Source organism: Pelophylax lessonae (assembly GCF_965119305.1).
Source record: "Pelophylax lessonae genome assembly, chromosome: 5".
Classification (NCBI taxonomy): Eukaryota; Metazoa; Chordata; class Amphibia; order Anura; family Ranidae; genus Pelophylax; species Pelophylax lessonae.
Window position 1 is genome coordinate 425,359,026 of NC_138772.1, and position 16,883 is coordinate 425,375,908.

Genomic DNA, 16,883 nt, shown 5'->3' on the forward strand with positions numbered 1-16,883 from the left:
GCCGCCTCTGAGAGAGATGTGCCTGTCTACAAGCATCTTGAGGCTATTGGAGCAATAATTGTAGACTTACTATCTAGCAAAAAATAAAATAAAAAGGAGGTCTTTATACAAACTACATACAATAAACGATCTACAAATCTCATAATAAAAAGGATATCTTCTTCAATCTGAGCCCCAAGCTCCTCATCATCTGCACCAATTGTAATGTAATCATCTATAGGAAGAAAACAAAATATTAAAAAAAAAAAAAAAAAAAAAAAAAAGACAAAAACATAAAATATATATAAATACATCCAATTTTTTTTTTTTTAATTTAATCAGCCACTAAACACTAACATTGTATTCGTGTATACTCAAATATGCTTCACTCAAGAGTTAATTTTCCAAACCTGTTAACTTCACCCAACACCTGCTTACCCCCAACAAGAGACATCTGAATGGGAGCAAGTAATGTCATCAGAATAAAATGGAACATGTCAGCACTATGCATAATAGCCCTTTTCAATGTGCTCTATGTAACTAGGCAAAAATAACAAAAAAGCTTTAAACTCTGCACAAGGGGAAACCAATATACAGTCAAAATTCTAAAAAAGTTGGGACTCTGTAAAATCTATAAAAAAAAAAAAATATATGAATTCTGAAGCCCCACTAAGGATTATTACTGAATGCGGGAGGGGGTTGGCAAAGTTCTATGAGATCACTGGCATAGACTAGGTCAGATAGAGTAAAGGCTAGTACACAATAAGAAAAAATCAGGCGAACATTTTCATCCAAAGAATTTTCGTACGATTTCGTATAGTGTGTACACAACTTTCCACAGCCGATTCTGAATTTTCATAAGAAAATTCTCGAAGAGACAAACTCCAAAATTTTTCTCATATGGAAAAACAACAAAACAAGATTTTCGTTTAATGTGTACCGTTTTCATATGATTTTTGTACAAGAAAAAAAAAAAAAAAAAAAAAAAAAAAAAAAAAAAAAAAAAAAAAAGAGTCTTTGTTGTATGAGAATTTTTCTACAAATTCTCGTTCATCGGTTCCGATTTGCTGTGAAAGAACGAGTAAAAAAATCGTACTATCGCTCGCCTGATTCTGGGTAATAGTCGCTCGACGGGCTAAGAATTGAAAACGATACCCTGGTACACAATTTCAAAGGAAAGTAAATAGAAACTGGCTTACAGATCTTCCTGAACTAAAAGGAATGTTTGCCTGTGGTCACTGCAATATGTGTAAATATCAAATGTTTTCTTGGATTCTGATGGTTTAACCTCCTTAGCGGTATTCCCGAGTGTGGCTCAGGGTTAACTTTCAGTACCAAAAGCAGAAACCCAGAGCCACACTCTGGATTACCCCAGAATGTTACTCCTCTTCCCTTTGCTCCCCCGCCGTGCTCCTCACAGTTTCTCCCCGCTCTGTGCACGGCCGATTGCCAGCACTTGCCTTCCGGTTCCCTTCCCTGCGAGCGTTGCGACGCAGGGGAGTGGAACCGGCGGCAAATTCAAAAGCGTAAATATACAAATGACATGATACAAAGCTGTGATCCTAACGGATTACACTGTATCATGCCATTTCAGCACAGAATTGCACCAGTGTGACTTTTCCAGTGCCCTGCCTGGGCTTTTCAAGTGCTTTATGCATGGAAAATTTTGAACCATGGCGTCCAAAAAGCGTTCTTTTTGCGCAAAAGCGCTTTTAGACAAACTGGAAAACAGCAGCAACGAAACCAAGTTACTTGAAGAACTGAGCGATAGTGATTCGTGGGAACATTTGTCATCAGGTACAGAAAGTGATGACAGCGAAGATTCGGATGTCTCTTTCGGACACATAGCTCCGTTGGAAATTCTGAAGAATCATTTGATATACTTCAAGTTCCACAAGCTATGTGCCAGAAAGAAACATCAGAATCGTCGCTGTCGTCACTTACCGTACCGGATGACGAATTTTCACACGAACCGCTATCGCTCAGTTCAAGTAACTCTGTTTCGCTGTTTTCCAGTTCATCTAAAAGCACTTTTGCGCAAAAATGCTTTTTGGACGCCATGGGCGTTCTCTATTTTCCAGGCACAAATAACTGGAAAAGCACAGGCAGGGCACTGGAAAAGTCACAAGGTGCAATCCTGTGGTGAAATGGCATGATACAGTGTAATCCGTTAGGATCACAGCCTTGTATCATGTCATTTGGTGTATTTACAATTTTAAAATTGCCGCCGGTTCTACCCCCCTGCGTCGCAACGCTCGTAGGGAAGGGAGTCGGAAGACAGGTGCCGGCATCGGCTGAGCACACAGTGGGAGGACAGCGGAGGAATTTCAGGGGAAGGAGAGTTTTAAAATGTAAAACCGATTTCCATGCAAAAGAATGTACCGCTTTTAGCACAGAAATCCTGACATAATCAGACCGCCAGGGAGGTTAAATAGCTTTGAGATTAAACAATTTATTAACTGTGCTACTTCGAGGGTACTCTATATTCTAGAGTGGCCTTGTAAGAAAATGTACATTGGAAAAACCAAACGTAGCTGCGTGTGTGGTTTGGCAAACACCTAAAGAGTATTAAACTGAAAGAGGAAACACCAATCAGCCTACACTTTGCTGCAGTAGATGGGAAATCCTAGCCTAAAAGTAAAAGTTTTTTTGCCTTGCAGCTTTCTAGTCGCAGGGGCGATTTTGACATGGTCTTGCTCAAGATAGAAAAATCTTGGATTTTTAGATTTGATACTTTGGCCCCTAAAGGGTTAAAAATGAATTCAAAGGTCTTTTTGGATCCTTATTATACAATGTACCATTTTTTGTTCCCTTTTTTTTGGGAGGGGGTGTCCTGGATCATGATAATTACCTTCGTGAAAGTAGGGTTATCCCTAAATGGAGGGGGCTGGACTATTTGGATTTAATATTCTGCCCTCCATGTCTAGGCCTCTGTTTGAAGGAATGTTTGAATTTTGAGTCTCTACTTTAGAAGTGTGGTGAGTGAATATGTAGAATGGTGTTCCTCGTTAAGTCATGCTTGGTCACAAATGCACCTCTAGTTTGAAACTCAGCGTGAATGGGTTAATTTGCGCCATGAATTGCCACAAATTAATATCTTCAATTATATTGTAGTTTTTATTTTTACCACTAGATAGCGTTTGACACTAACTCTTGATATGTTAATTGTGGGAACCCCACTATAAATAGATATAGGGAGAGAGCGTCATGTTGTTCTGACGAAGCATATGTGACGTTTGTAAAACACGTTGACGTAAGCTGCACAGAGGGCTTCGCACTCCAATATGCGTTCCACCGGCTGTATTCGCTAGTTTCAACAAACTTTGAAGGAGCATTGGCGAATGCAGACACGCGACTCTGGCATAGTGATTTATTACCAATATGCCTGACATTGTTCCAGTATCTAGTCGAAAGAAGGAAGAAGAGGAAGAAGGAAGAAGAAGAAGGAAGAAGAAGAAAGTAGTAAGAAGGAGGAGGAGACCTGCTGGGTACTGAGGAGTGGTGAGAGCCAGCACCCGTTTACTCCATCCTTCATTACCACTGTTTCTTAACTGCCCTTTTGAGTGGACTATGTTCCCATTAGAGTATATACGCCTGCAAATCTATCCAGCTCATACATTAGCTTGGACTTGGGATGTACATAGGTCAGCTTGTCTACATACTGGAACGCGTACTTTGTTTCGCCTAGGTGGATTGGATATCTGCTCCATTAGCAGTTTTGGATTTAGCACTTGTGTATATGCTACAGCTGATCACCTCCATAGGAGGAAACTTGTCTGCTTCTGGCTTTGTGTACTTGGGACTGGATATATGCGAAACACACAATCATGACCCTATGTTACAAGATATTTGTCTTCTATGAACTATTATTCCGAGGCACAAGGTTCCATAACAAAAATAAATATTCCTGACATGACATCTTTGATACAATCCACATTAATATTGTATATACCATCAGGGTATTAGGTTGTGCATCGGTGCCTTTACATATAGGAGTGAGTGGGGCCCATTTGAAAGTGCCAACGTTGTCCGTGTGGTTTTTACAATGAGGTGTCTGGGGAGGTTTCGATTTATGAAATGACTGGATTTTTATACACATTTTCTTTTCAATAAAGTGATTTTTTGTATCTTACACCGTTGTTGGTCCTCCCTTACAACTACATTAATGGAGTGACCCTAAGCTTTAGCCCAAGGAAAAACGGCAGCATTTCTGGATAATGTTCAGGCGTTCCATGAAAACTCATCTCTTCAGAGAAGCCTATCCTGCCTTCAGCCAATATCCTAATCTTTTATTTCTCCCTTCAGTTCATCCCCCAGTCATTACCTTTTGTTTCACCTACCCCTCCCGAAATGATTGTAAGCTCCCAGTAGCAGGGCCCACTAACCCTCTTGGTATTTAATTGTATTGTCTCCCTTCAGCCCTCGTTTACATTAAAGCGACAGGTCATGCAATTTGACAGGTCAAATCTTATGACAAGTCACATCCTATTGCCGGCAATCATACTCAAATCGGTGCGACACCGACTTTGCGGTGCCGCTTGGATTTTAAAAAGTAGTTCCTGCACTACTTTTGCTGATAGATGGTACAGCGTACTTTTGCCATAGACATCTGTGTACGAAGCCACACAGATGTCTTCCAAGTCGCACCGACATGCGGCTTTGAAATTGTGCAATTTCAGAAAAAAGTCGCACCATTTCAAAGCCGCAGTCAATGTGAACAAGGGTTTATATTGTAAAACGCTGCGCAAACTGTTTGCGCAATAATAAGAATAATAATATTAACAATAATAATAATGTTCAGATGTGGCTTTGCATAATAGGCCTTTGCCTAAGATGGATTGCAAGGGGAACTGTGTTCACAAGGAGTGATTTTTGAAAGTATGCCAAAGCCCATGCAATGATGTCCAGCTAAGAATACATCGCAGTTTGAGGGCCTGAAGATCACAGGCATCCAATATTGTGTTTTGACCTTGTTCCTTGTGCACGGAGATTTCTCCAGATTCTGAATCTTTTGACATTATGTACCGTAGATGATGATGTATTTGAAGTATTTCCAATTTTACATAGGGGAAAAATTATTCAATTGTTCTACAATTTTTAGTTTTAGCTTTTCACAGATTGGTGAACCTCCAAGATGCCCTTTTTTTAGCCAGTTGTGTTACTGGCCTTTTGCCAATTACCCTAGATAGTTGCAAAATGTTCTTCCACAGCTCTTCCTTTGCCAGCTTGTTGTTACCCTGTCCCTTCAATTTCAAAGTTACCCTAATTTTTTTTATTAAAATGGCACATTTTCTCAGTTTAAACATTTGATATGCTTTTTATTTTCTATTGTGAATAATTTTATGGGATTTGCAAATTATTGCATTCTGTTTTTATGTAGATTTTACATAGTGTCCTAATTTTTTCAGAATGGAGGTAGTAATATCGGATTGATATGATCAAGGATATCCTGAGGGATAAACTGCACATTACTTAGTTCCAGGAAAAGCAGCTTCCCAGATCTACGAAGAACGTATGGAAAGGCCTACGTAATTTGCTGTTTGATGCCTCACAATTACTTATGGTGTGATATTACAAAGATACGTAAATATGCTTCTGTAACTTCATGCATTTATCTCATACACAATGCTAAAGATGGTTATGCCCTCTAGTGGCAACAAACTAGCATTACCTAGAAAAACAGGAGGAGTAAAAAAAAAAAAAAAAAAATGAATAATCAAGAAGCAGATTAAAAAAAAACTGAAAAATCAAAAGCTCCCCCACCCCCTCCAAATAAATGCTATAGTAACCAATTCCAGACAATAGGCATGTTTCCACTTTGTGAAGAACTTCGCTTTCCCCAGTAGTCTTCTTAAAGGGGTTGTAAAGTCAGAAGGTTTTTTTTATCTTCATGCATTCTAAAAATCCTTCTGTGTGCAGCAGCCCCCCCAATACTTATCTAAGCCCACTAGCTATCCAGCAATGTCCCCGAGTACCTCAGGCATCTCTGTCTCCTAATTGGCTGAGACATAGCAGCGGCGTCATTGGCTACCGCTGCTGTCAAACTCAGACAATCAGAAAGAGAAGGAGCTGGGCAGAATGGCAGCTTTGTGGCCGAATGGATACTTGGCGATGTAGCTCGGCTCAGGTAAACCCATAGCAAGCTGCTTGCTGTGGGGGCATTCAACAGGAGGGAGGAGCCAGGAGAGCCGAAGAGGGACCCAAGAAGAGGAGGATCCGGGCTGTCCTGTGCAAAACCAACTGCACAGAGGAAGTATAACAGGTTTGCTATTTTAATAAGGAAAAAAACTTTACAATCACTTTAAATTTGTTAAATGTATCTACTGAAACTCACCTCCTGTTTTCAGGGCTGCAGACAGCAGCTCTCTGCATTTAATCCGAACAGGGTCTGATGTACTAGGAGCTCGTGGATAAGAGGTTATGAAGCTTTCAGATGAGGCGGCACAGTCCTCCTTCCGAAAGCTGGAATTACTGCTTGAACTGCTGAGAGTGGAAAAGAAAGGAGGGTAATGCAGAACGGCCTACAAAACTGTATAGTGCCCTGAACCAAACCAGAATCTGTCACTCTAATAGACATGTACAATTTTCTAGCAAACACTAGCAGAGACAGCTTTCCAGTACTGTAGAAATTCAGCTCTACTCACAGAAAGCACCTAAAAAATTAGAAGGGCAGCCTCAAATTAGTTGGCAGGTTCCAGGTAAAACTATTAAGTTAGAAGACAGCAATTGAAGGAAAAATTACAAAGTATAACAAAGGCTAGTTAGGAAAACCTGTCCCAAAGACAGACCCAGGATGGTCACTCACTGCAAAGTGAAACCAGTAAGGTATTGGAGACACAAAAGAACTAAAAGGGAGTTAAGCCCCGTACACACGTACCGATTATCGGGCGAAAATATTCGGCCGACGACCGATCGGCCGATTGTAGGCTTGTTAGTATAATGCTTGCGACAGCCAACAGCGCATTTTCGGCCGAACAGAATCTGTCGTGCATGCATTAAAATTTTTGTTGGCCAACACCAGAACGGCCGATTGTTCGCCAGTCAGTACAGAATTTGGCCGACAGACAGCAGATTTGCAAGACTGGGCATGCTCAGAAAAGAAAAAAGACAAGGAAAGTTAACCATCACATGACATCACTTCTGCAGTCGGCTGTTGTTGGCCGACAAAATTCGTGTGCAGTCTTTTGCAGTTTAACAGACACGACAGCCCTGGACAAAAGACGGCCGATCGTTCGGCCGACGATCGGTACGTGGGTTACGGGGCTTTAGGCACATCGTCCCATCTGGATTGTAGGAACTACATCCCACCAAAGACCACAATACACAAAGCAGAGTTCTATATCCACTTCAGCTATGGAAGCTTTTATCCCCTTTATGACCAGGCCCTTTTTTGCTATTCAGCACTGCGCTATTTTAACTGACAACTGCACGATCACGCAATGCTGTACACAAACAAAATTTAAATAGTTTTTTACCCCACATACAGCTTTCCTTCAGTGTATTTAATCACTACAGAGTTTATGCTTCTCATTTAGGCCAAAATGTATTCTGCTGTAGGTCTTTGGTAAAAGAAAATCACAATAAGTGTAATTGGTTTGCGTGAAAGTTTTAGTGTCTACAAAACAGATACATACTGGAGTTTCTCTTTTCTTTTTTTTTTTTACTACTAGTAACGGCAGTAATGGCAGTGATCAGCGACTTATAGCAGGACTGCCGCCAATTTGACAATAAGTGACTGCCACTGACATCTCTAGTAACACTAATACAGTGATCAGTGGTAAGAATATACACTGTCACTGTACCGACACTGGCTGGGAAGGGGGTTAACATCTGGGGCAATCAAAGGGTTAAATGTGCACCTAACAATGTTTACTATGTGTAATTTGTGCTGATTTTTCTTGATAAGCAGCAGAAGGAAAAGCGGGTCTGCCGACGGAGCTCCGATGAACTGCGTCCTACTCCACGCAGCTTCAGGCCACACCCTCCATCCATGCACACAGGTTTTTAACCTTCATGCATAGTATTCACTTTAAAACCGCTTTAGGGGAGTAACACACAACAACCTTCCCCCACAGCCTTCTGGGATACATCACAAGTCCCAGAAGACTGTGGCCCATTCATGAAAGTGCAGCACGCTTTGCGCATTCCCAGTAGGAAAGCGGCAGTAAATCTGCAAGGCTTCGTTGCCGGTTTCCCTTAGTCAAGATGGTGGTGCTTGTACCCGATTGAAGAATCGGCTCAGGTGAGGACACCGCTTAAAGCCTGGATAGGCAAGTGCTCTAGTATTAAAAGTCAGCAGCTACATTATTTGTAGCTGTGGACTTAATTATTTTTTTGTGGGGGGGGGGAGCCTGGAGCTTCCCTTTAATTACAAATATACCAATAAAGAACAATTTCACTTTTAGTGAAATCTTATGAGCCTAAACCCTTTACCCCTTTAGTGGATCTTCTGTAGGCAAATACTAGCCACACTTGAGACTCATTGCTTCGCCCTGCCAAAGGCTGCACAGCATTTTTCTTTTTTTAAAAACAGTCCTGAGCCTGTGGTGGTCCCAGGTTCATTCTTTCAGATAGCTCTGGACTCCATTTGGATTGGGAGTATGGAGCTATCCACAGAATGAAGAAGGATGGCATCTCAAAACGTGCGGCCTGTTCAGGGACCAGTAAGCGTTTTAAGAAAAAAAAAAAAAAAAAGTGCACTACATTAATGACAACTATGGCCTGTTAGTAGGCTACTGGATTTTGGGGGAAGGCATTAAGGAAAAAAAAAAACTGACTGAAATAGATTGTAAGTTTGGTTACCACCTATGCCTTCGGTAGCCTCATAGCAGATGTGCCTGTAATGATCAGTTTTGAGAAGAGTACTCCATAATTTGACCAAAATTAAGAAGCCTGTGACCTTCAGCAAACGCACCTCCTAACAAGGTTCAATAGTTTCCAGTTTTATGATCTACATTTATAGCAACTAAGCACTTATCTCAAAGCAGCACCCCTTTTAGGGGGAATTTAGCTTTATAAAAGTCAAGAAGATTCACCAAGAGCCAGTGAGAAAATATACTGCAATCTCTACTGTGTCCAGATGGGAAGGTTACCTTGTTGGACTACAGTTAGCATAAAACTAGAAATAGAAAAGCTGCACAATAATCAACATATGCAAAAATACCTTTCTTCTCTGGCTTCTGGGCTGTTCTGGGCAGGAGGCAGTGGTTCTTTCTTTTCCTCTGGCTCTTTGTCATCGGAAGGGCCATCTAGAAAAAATAAAAAAAGGGATACAATAATCTTGAGCCACTATCTGAATAAGGAGCCAGCAAGTTTTTACAAATCAAACGAAACATGTACCACAGTGCAAAAAATAATAAGTAATAATAAAAAATATATATAAAATTAAAAAATATGGCATATGTGTACCCACCAAACTATACCAGTGATGGAGATAATTTCATTAAGCTATAAATGTGTGCATATACCAATTATGGTACCAAGTGTATCTCTAATGAATAAGGTGCTTGACTGTAAAGAGAAGTGCACCCCTAAAAAACCATCAACACCTGTAAAATAATACAATGTGAATACTGGAAATAACAATTTTAAAGAAAATAGTCCATTATTCCAACAATCAAGTGTCAAGTAAAAGTCCATGGAAAATTATGAAATCGGAGTGCTTCTGTGCCTGAAGTACCATGCAACAAGCTGTGCTCCACACCCCAATGTGCTTGAACTTACCAGAAGACGTTGACCCCTTAGCAATACTGCATGTGGGTCTAACAAGCTTTTTCTGGTAAGTAGAGGGATATCACTTCCTGTAGATTCTGTATGATCACCACTCACATTAGAAACAAAAGGGGATCTAAATAGTGTAGTACATTTCCTATATTATTAAGCATATCAAGAATTGCACTTACAATATTGCAGATCAAAAACCGCATTCCATAGCCCAATACATATATATGCATTGGGCTATGGATCGTGGTTTTTGATCTGCAAAATTGTAAGTGCAATTCTTTATATGCTTTATGTGCTGTGGTACGTTTCATTTGTTTTGATTTCACTGTGATGAACAGCAGCAACAGTTTTCTTTAGTCTAAAAGGTATGCACGCGTAGTACGGGTGTGATGTTTGTTAATCTTCAAGTTTTTACAAATGCAGTGCCCTTTCATCCTAAAAAGTGATTTTTTTTTTTTTTTTTTTGGGAAAGTGTCCTATCCTTGTCTGGACTGATGTATACTACACCATGGATTGCAGCCTCTTGGGGTCTCTTCATCCTCCTCTGCTAAGTAGGAAGCTCCTCCCAGGCATTACTTGTGTGGATAAGAGGCGCTCTTCACCAAGAGGAAGAAACAGTGAGGACATCGAAACAAAGATACAGAAATGTTGTGTACCTATTCATTTGTTCTAAAATTCCCCTCACACAATTCTTATGGTGCCCTCTCCAAAAATTTAAGTAATATTAAACACGTTTTTTTTTCTCCTTTCTTCTTTCAAACATCACCAAACTAGCTATACTTATCTGCTCTGTGCAATGGTGATGAACAGAACTGTCCCAACTCACCTTTTCTCAGGCTCCCGCCGGCACTCCTGACTCCCCCCCACCAAGTTGCTTGCTATTACTATAAGGGCACAAGTCGGCCTATGTGTCCATAGACCAATGGCTGCAGCTGTTGTCTCAAGACTGTGCTGGATTAGGATCTGGCTCAGGTAAGTATAAGGACTGGGGGATGGGGGGGGGGGGGGGGGCGTTGGGAGCTGCAATCAGAAATGTTTTTTACCTTAATGCAGTGAATGCACTAGGGTAAAAAAAAAAAAAAATCTTCAGCCTTTAGAATCACTTTAAACAGAAAGAATTAACAGAACATCAATTTCTAAGTTGACCCCAGTGCCTTGGAGATTTTCTACAAAAAAAAGTCTGAACAAACATTTGAAATGGCAGATCTCACCTCTATTTTTACGCAACTGTTTTCCAATTCTCAAACCTTACTGGCTACATGCTTGCAGGGGTTCAGTAACAGAACGTTTGGGTCTGGAAGCCAGGAAACTAGCATTTTCCAAAAAGCATTGAAACTGATGCCAGAAGTAAACCAATGCAATTTTAGATCACCAAAACCCCTCTTTCAGAAAAATACACTTGTTTTTAATTCAATACCTCAGCGTCTAACAGTCAGGAATATGTGCAAAAATAGTGAAGGAGTCATCTATGTGCTCTCCCTGGTAACGGGACTTCACTGTGTAGTTCACCTTCTTACAGTCTTACAAGTCAAGACTTGCAGAAGACTAACAGATAACTTGTGTTCTTTGTAACAAACTTTTTCTCAAATAATTGGATCATAATTATTATTACTAATAAGATTGGTACTTATAATGCGCTGTCAACTTACATATATACAGTATATTGTACATGCACATTAGTCCCTGCCCTCAAAAGAGCTTACAATCCAAGGTCCCTAACTCACAATCATACAAATACTAGGGCCAATTTAGACAGGAGGAAGATAATTTACCAGCACGTCTTTGGAGTGTGGGAGGAAGCCGGAGTATCTAGAGTAAACCCACACTGGCACAGGGAGAACATGCAAACTCCAGGCAGGTAGTCACTTGGGGCATGTGCTAACCACTTAGCCACTGTACTACAAATAGAAGGTAGGCTTTAATTCATCTTTGAGTCTTTCAAAAAAAAAGGGGATTTTAATGTGATTCAAATACTGGGCTCAATGCAAACTTTGACATTTGTAATTTACAGGAGTGATAGGAGGCCTTCATTCCTGCAGACGGTCAGTTTTAAGTATCTACATCCAATTCATTTGTGTGAATGGACCCTAAAGTGGTTCTTTAGCCTAAACACTTTTTACCTTAATGCATTCCTTGTAAAAATATATTTAGGCATTAGCATTCCTCCTCACCCCCCCCCCCCAGCTTTTACTTACCTGAGCCCTTATTATATCCAGCGCTATGCACATCTGCAGCTCTTCTCTCCCCTCACTTCTGGGTCACACTGATTATCCTGGGGCACCGAGAGCCATTGTCAATCAAAGCCAGTGATGAGGGAGCAGAGTGCTGCTGTCTGTGTCAAAGGAACGCAGCAGCAGGGCTCAAGCAAGCATTAGTGCCCCCATGGGAAGCGGCTTCCTGTGGGGGCACTGGACAAAGGGGAGGGGCAAGGAGCAATGTTGGAGAACCCAAGATAAGGAGGTTTGGGGCCGCTCTATGCAATTCCTCTATGCAAGTATAGAGATGTTTGTTTTTTTTTTTTTTTTTATTTACCTTACGATTTTATCAAGTTATCATGGTGCAGTACCATAGCATCAGTAGACAAGTGCATGGAATACCTGGCAAAGGATGAGCTCAATAAGAAACTTCTTTTAAAATATACATTTCTCTTATTCAGAAGCATTTACTGTTTCAAATAGCTGGAAGGTGGTAAAGTCCTTTGTTACCTAAAAGTTTTTTCCAGGACTTAATGAGCGATTTGGCTAGAGAGGTCACGTCATCATCGGAGCTTTGTTTACGGATGGCGTTCACAGACATTCCAATTCGCGTGGACTGGAAAAAAACAAAAAAACAAATGGGTTGGGCACATACAGTCGTCAAACCAAAGATACTAGAGAAAACACTGGTGATAATACACACTCTGTAATTTCCTCAGGTGACAAGCTCTGCAGGTAAATTTAGACATGATTGGGGGGTGAACAGATATTTAGCAGAAAGTCCACTCCAGTAACTGTGCAGCAGTTACAGTAACACGGTATGTTGAACCTGCAATGTGCCAACAAGGTCCCCTTAAGACGGAAAAATCATAACCACACTATTTTAATATTTATGTAGTAAAATTTGTATGAGATAATATTCCCTGCGTAACAAAGCCTTTAGCTGAAGTAGAGTTCCAATTTTATTTTCACCGTCCAGTTCTCTCCTCAAGGTGGCATAAAACGAACTATTTCCAGCCAGAAAGGTCTGGACGCTGGGCCCGCTCTAATAGCACTAGCTACATACAGTATATACTGCCAGATATAGGTTCGGTCAGTCTTCGCGCATGGTCATAGGCTGAGGTGGAGGAGGGCATATGACGATCTCCACCTTAGCCATACTGCTGCAAACCATCACTCACTAAAAGAAAATAAATTGTGACTTCACTCTGGGGATTGCTCTTTAAAATAAACTGATCCTTGATGGTTTTTTATTTTATACACAGAGTATCCTCCTCACATTACAGGTCTCTGTGCTAATGAACAGAGTGTACATTCAACCTCACTCATGTGGCAGATGTTACCACAGGGAAATGGGATTTTTGACCTACTGTAAAATCCATTTCTCTGATGTTCCATTGATGGACGCAGCTCCTGATCTTCATAACCACTGAGTCTGACTTCCCTCACACCAGGTGGTGGACCAGGCCACCCCACAGCCCCAGCGTAAATGAAGAGGGGGGGGGGGGCGAGATGGCCCACAGGGACCACCAGAGCGATGAGGGGTGTGCCTAACAGGAAGGAGGGGAACCCGGGGATCCAACCTCCCCATTGAGGGGCCTTCGTCCTCCCCAAAACCCTACAGAGGGAGAGGGGGACAGTTACTTACCATACCAGGAACCAGGAGGGCAACGCTCCAGACAGAACCTCCTTTCCATCTAAATGTGGGGGCGGCTGTCAGCCAAGAGGAACGCTGCGACTCGGGCCAAGACCCAGTCGTATGCGACCTCGCAGGCCAACCACCGTCCGGTGGAGCTATGTTGGGGCAAACCTAGTGCGGAGCCAAGGTCTGTACGCACTCACTTGCCAGACTGTGACGACAACTGGATATAGATTATCTAGCCCTTCACCCAGTCCAGGAGTTGATAGTAAATCTCACAGGAAAAAAAAAAAAAAAAAAAACAGGTGTCCCCCGATCCATCTAAAATGGCCATATCGGTGCCGATATCTGACCAGAAATTAATATATATATATATATATATATATATATATATATATATATATATATATATATATATATATATATATATTACATTCAGCTTTTAATTAATAATAAATAAGAAAAATTTAAATAAAAAAAAAATTTTTTAAATGAATATGAATTGAATTTATTGTCCACCATTATAGCCACTTTTAGCCCCCTTGGTGATTGACAGACCATGGCCGTGAATTTGTACCGTACACCCCTGAAGACGAATTGTTCAATGAGTCAGACGGTCTGATCGCTCGGAGTTACAGTACATTCATCGGCAGTCTGGACTCTGCCAGAGTCTGGACCCACTGAGCAGGTCTGTGCTGAGGATGCCTTCCCACCAGGACAGGCTGGCATCCATGGTGACAACCGTCCAGTACAGGTGACGAAAGGATTTTCCCTGTTGAAGTGCCGGAGAATAAAGCCACCTCTAGAGACTGTGGATCCTTGTCCCATTTCACCAGAATCTCTTTATCAGAGATCTTGTGTGGAACTGTGCAAACAGACCGCCTCAAGGGTGGACACCATCGGGCCCAGCGCCCGCATGCAAGCCTGGAGGAATGACAGTCTGCTGAACAGCAGAAGCTGAATTGCCTCCTGCAATGTCTGGAATTTTTCCAGAAGAAGAAACACCCCTGGGGACTGCCCATAGGCGTAGTCAAGCTTTTTACTGCCTAGTGTCCTACTCCTGTAGGGGGCAGTATAACCCAATGGTTAAGAAGTATCAGGAGCTGTGTCCGTCAAAGAACGGAGAACTCTCCCTTTTCCTCCTACATTGCCAAAATACATCTAAGTGCCCATAGTGAAAAATAATTAAAAACCACAAAAGTTAATTTGCTAGATTGATTTCGGTCCATGAAAGGATTGAAATTTTGCTGGTCCCCCTAGAACCATCTATGGGCAGCTTTACTCTCTTTCTCCCTCCAACACTGCACACAGTTGTTGCATTAGTGAGGGGGAATTTAATAGCACTGGTGCACACAGAATCTGGTGTAGCTGTAAATCGTAGCCAATCAGCTTCTAACTTCAGCTTGTTAAATTAAGCCTTGACAATAAAGCCTGGAAGCTGATTAGTTACTATGCAAAGCTGCACCAGATTCTGTGTGCTCCAGTTTTGGTTAATCACCCCCCAGTGAGTCAAGGGTGTAATTTTTGAATGAATGGCACTGCAATGCAATGCACCAACGGGTGCATACTGCGGTAGTGCAACACAATGGTGTAAAGGCAGACTTAATTGGATAGAGTAGGGAAAGGATTGAAACCCCTGTGATATTGGGTGTCCCCTTGGGAAGATTTTCCTTCACTTTAGCTTGAGACATCACAAAAGGAGAGAAAATCTCCCCAAAGGGAGGTAAAATACCTCCATGCACAACAATCACCACAGTGGGTGACTGTCAAAGGATCTCTTTACTATTCCTTTTCCGGTGACAACTCTAAAATGCTGGATTTCTGCAAGCTGCAGTGCCAAGGCTTAACCACCGTGGCCTGTATAATTCAGCAATAGCAGCCTTCATAATTACAGTACTAAGTTATCAAGGTATAGTTTTTTTTTTTTTTAACCTAAAACCAGAACAGTGCCACAAAACTTACCTGAAGAAGCTCCAATGTCATTGGGAGAATTTTAAGTTCCTTTAATAAATCTAAAGCCCCAGCCTGCAAAACAATGAAGAAAAAAAATCTTAATATCTACAGTTATTGAAGAATATATGACTATATCATGCATACAAAACCCACTCTACCAATGCATATCAATTAATGCATTCCCATTTTTAATAACATTTTAGTGATTAAAAATTTAATTTGTTTATAAAAAAAAAAAGTAAATATGATATACTTTCCTATCTTTTTTACAAACGCTAGCAACATTAGATTAAAATATTTCAATGTTGATTGGAAGACTGAAGTTCCACTTTGCGCATTCAGCAAGCAGGAAAGGTATGGGGCACCTTTCACGCACTGCCCCTTCCTTCCAGTTTGTCTGCACTGCTGAGAGCCAGAACCAGCTGCTACCACCCCCTCCACAGTCTGATGGCCCAGTGAGCACTGGAGGGGCAGAGCAGAGGCCAGTAACAGATAAGCCAATGCTCCCCGCTCTGAGAAGTGAGCAATCTGTTAATGGGATCCCCCCACCCCCCTACCCACACAGATCTGTGAATGAACTACAAAGTCTCATCTGCCACAATTGCAGATGGCTTTTTAGTTCTTAATGAACTGTGAATGGGCAGATGATCGCTCTTGTAGTAATATTATTTATCTTATGTGAACTTAGCCTTTGACCTTTCCCAAACAACCTTATATGTACCTGATTCACCATGGCTAGTACAGAGATCCTGCTATTGTCCTTGGTGGCGAATGACCGGTCCCCAATATCCTGACAAGTTTTATCCAGCCACAACACAAGACCTACCTACCTGTTTTTACTGAAAGTATAACTAAAGGCAAATCTTTTGGTTTTAGTTTTGGATAGAGTGGAGAGGGATTAGAACACCTGTCATTTTTATTGCTGTCTGTGTCCCCATTAAATAGATGCACTATCTTGATTTGTCATGTTTACCATTGTTATAGGCAAAAGGCAATAAGCGCAAGGAGTAAACCCAAATAGTGATACATGTAAATAATCCAGCTGGACACTAAAAGGTTAATCACAAAACATACAACATAAAACAGTGCAGCGCAATCAGCATGAACACATCAATAGAAAAATGTGATAGTAAAAGCCCAAGAGTCCCTTGTAAAGGAAGGATCGCATAACAAGTGAGATATTGAGTCCAGAGTCCACTTCAGGTGATGAGCTTCCACCTCCTATTAAGCTATTGCGCTCACCCCAAGATTAGACCTCTGTTACTAGTAGGTCTAATGCACTCGTCTTTGTGATCACTCATTGGATGTGATACCGCAACATCCCAGCCTACAGTATTCCGTGTCCAACGTGTGCAGCCAGGACAAGCAGAGGCAATCACAATCCACCAGCAAGA

At 41.3% G+C, this 16,883-nt stretch overlaps 1 protein-coding gene across 2 annotated transcripts in view; it reads right to left on the reverse strand.

Moving 5' to 3' along the window:
• LOC309556824 (acyl-protein thioesterase 1-like) overlaps positions 1–16,883 on the reverse strand; it is a 125,872-nt gene that overhangs the window by 18,263 nt on the left and 90,726 nt on the right. For both annotated transcript variants that reach the window (XM_082259344.1, XM_082259342.1), the window contains 5 exons: positions 15,499–15,561; positions 12,408–12,513; positions 9,143–9,227; positions 6,314–6,462; positions 158–214 (listed from right to left, as the gene is read on the reverse strand). In XM_082259344.1, coding sequence (XP_082115470.1) covers positions 158–214; positions 6,314–6,462; positions 9,143–9,227; positions 12,408–12,513; positions 15,499–15,561 — 460 coding nt within the window. The remainder of the gene's footprint in view (positions 1–157; positions 215–6,313; positions 6,463–9,142; positions 9,228–12,407; positions 12,514–15,498; positions 15,562–16,883) is intronic.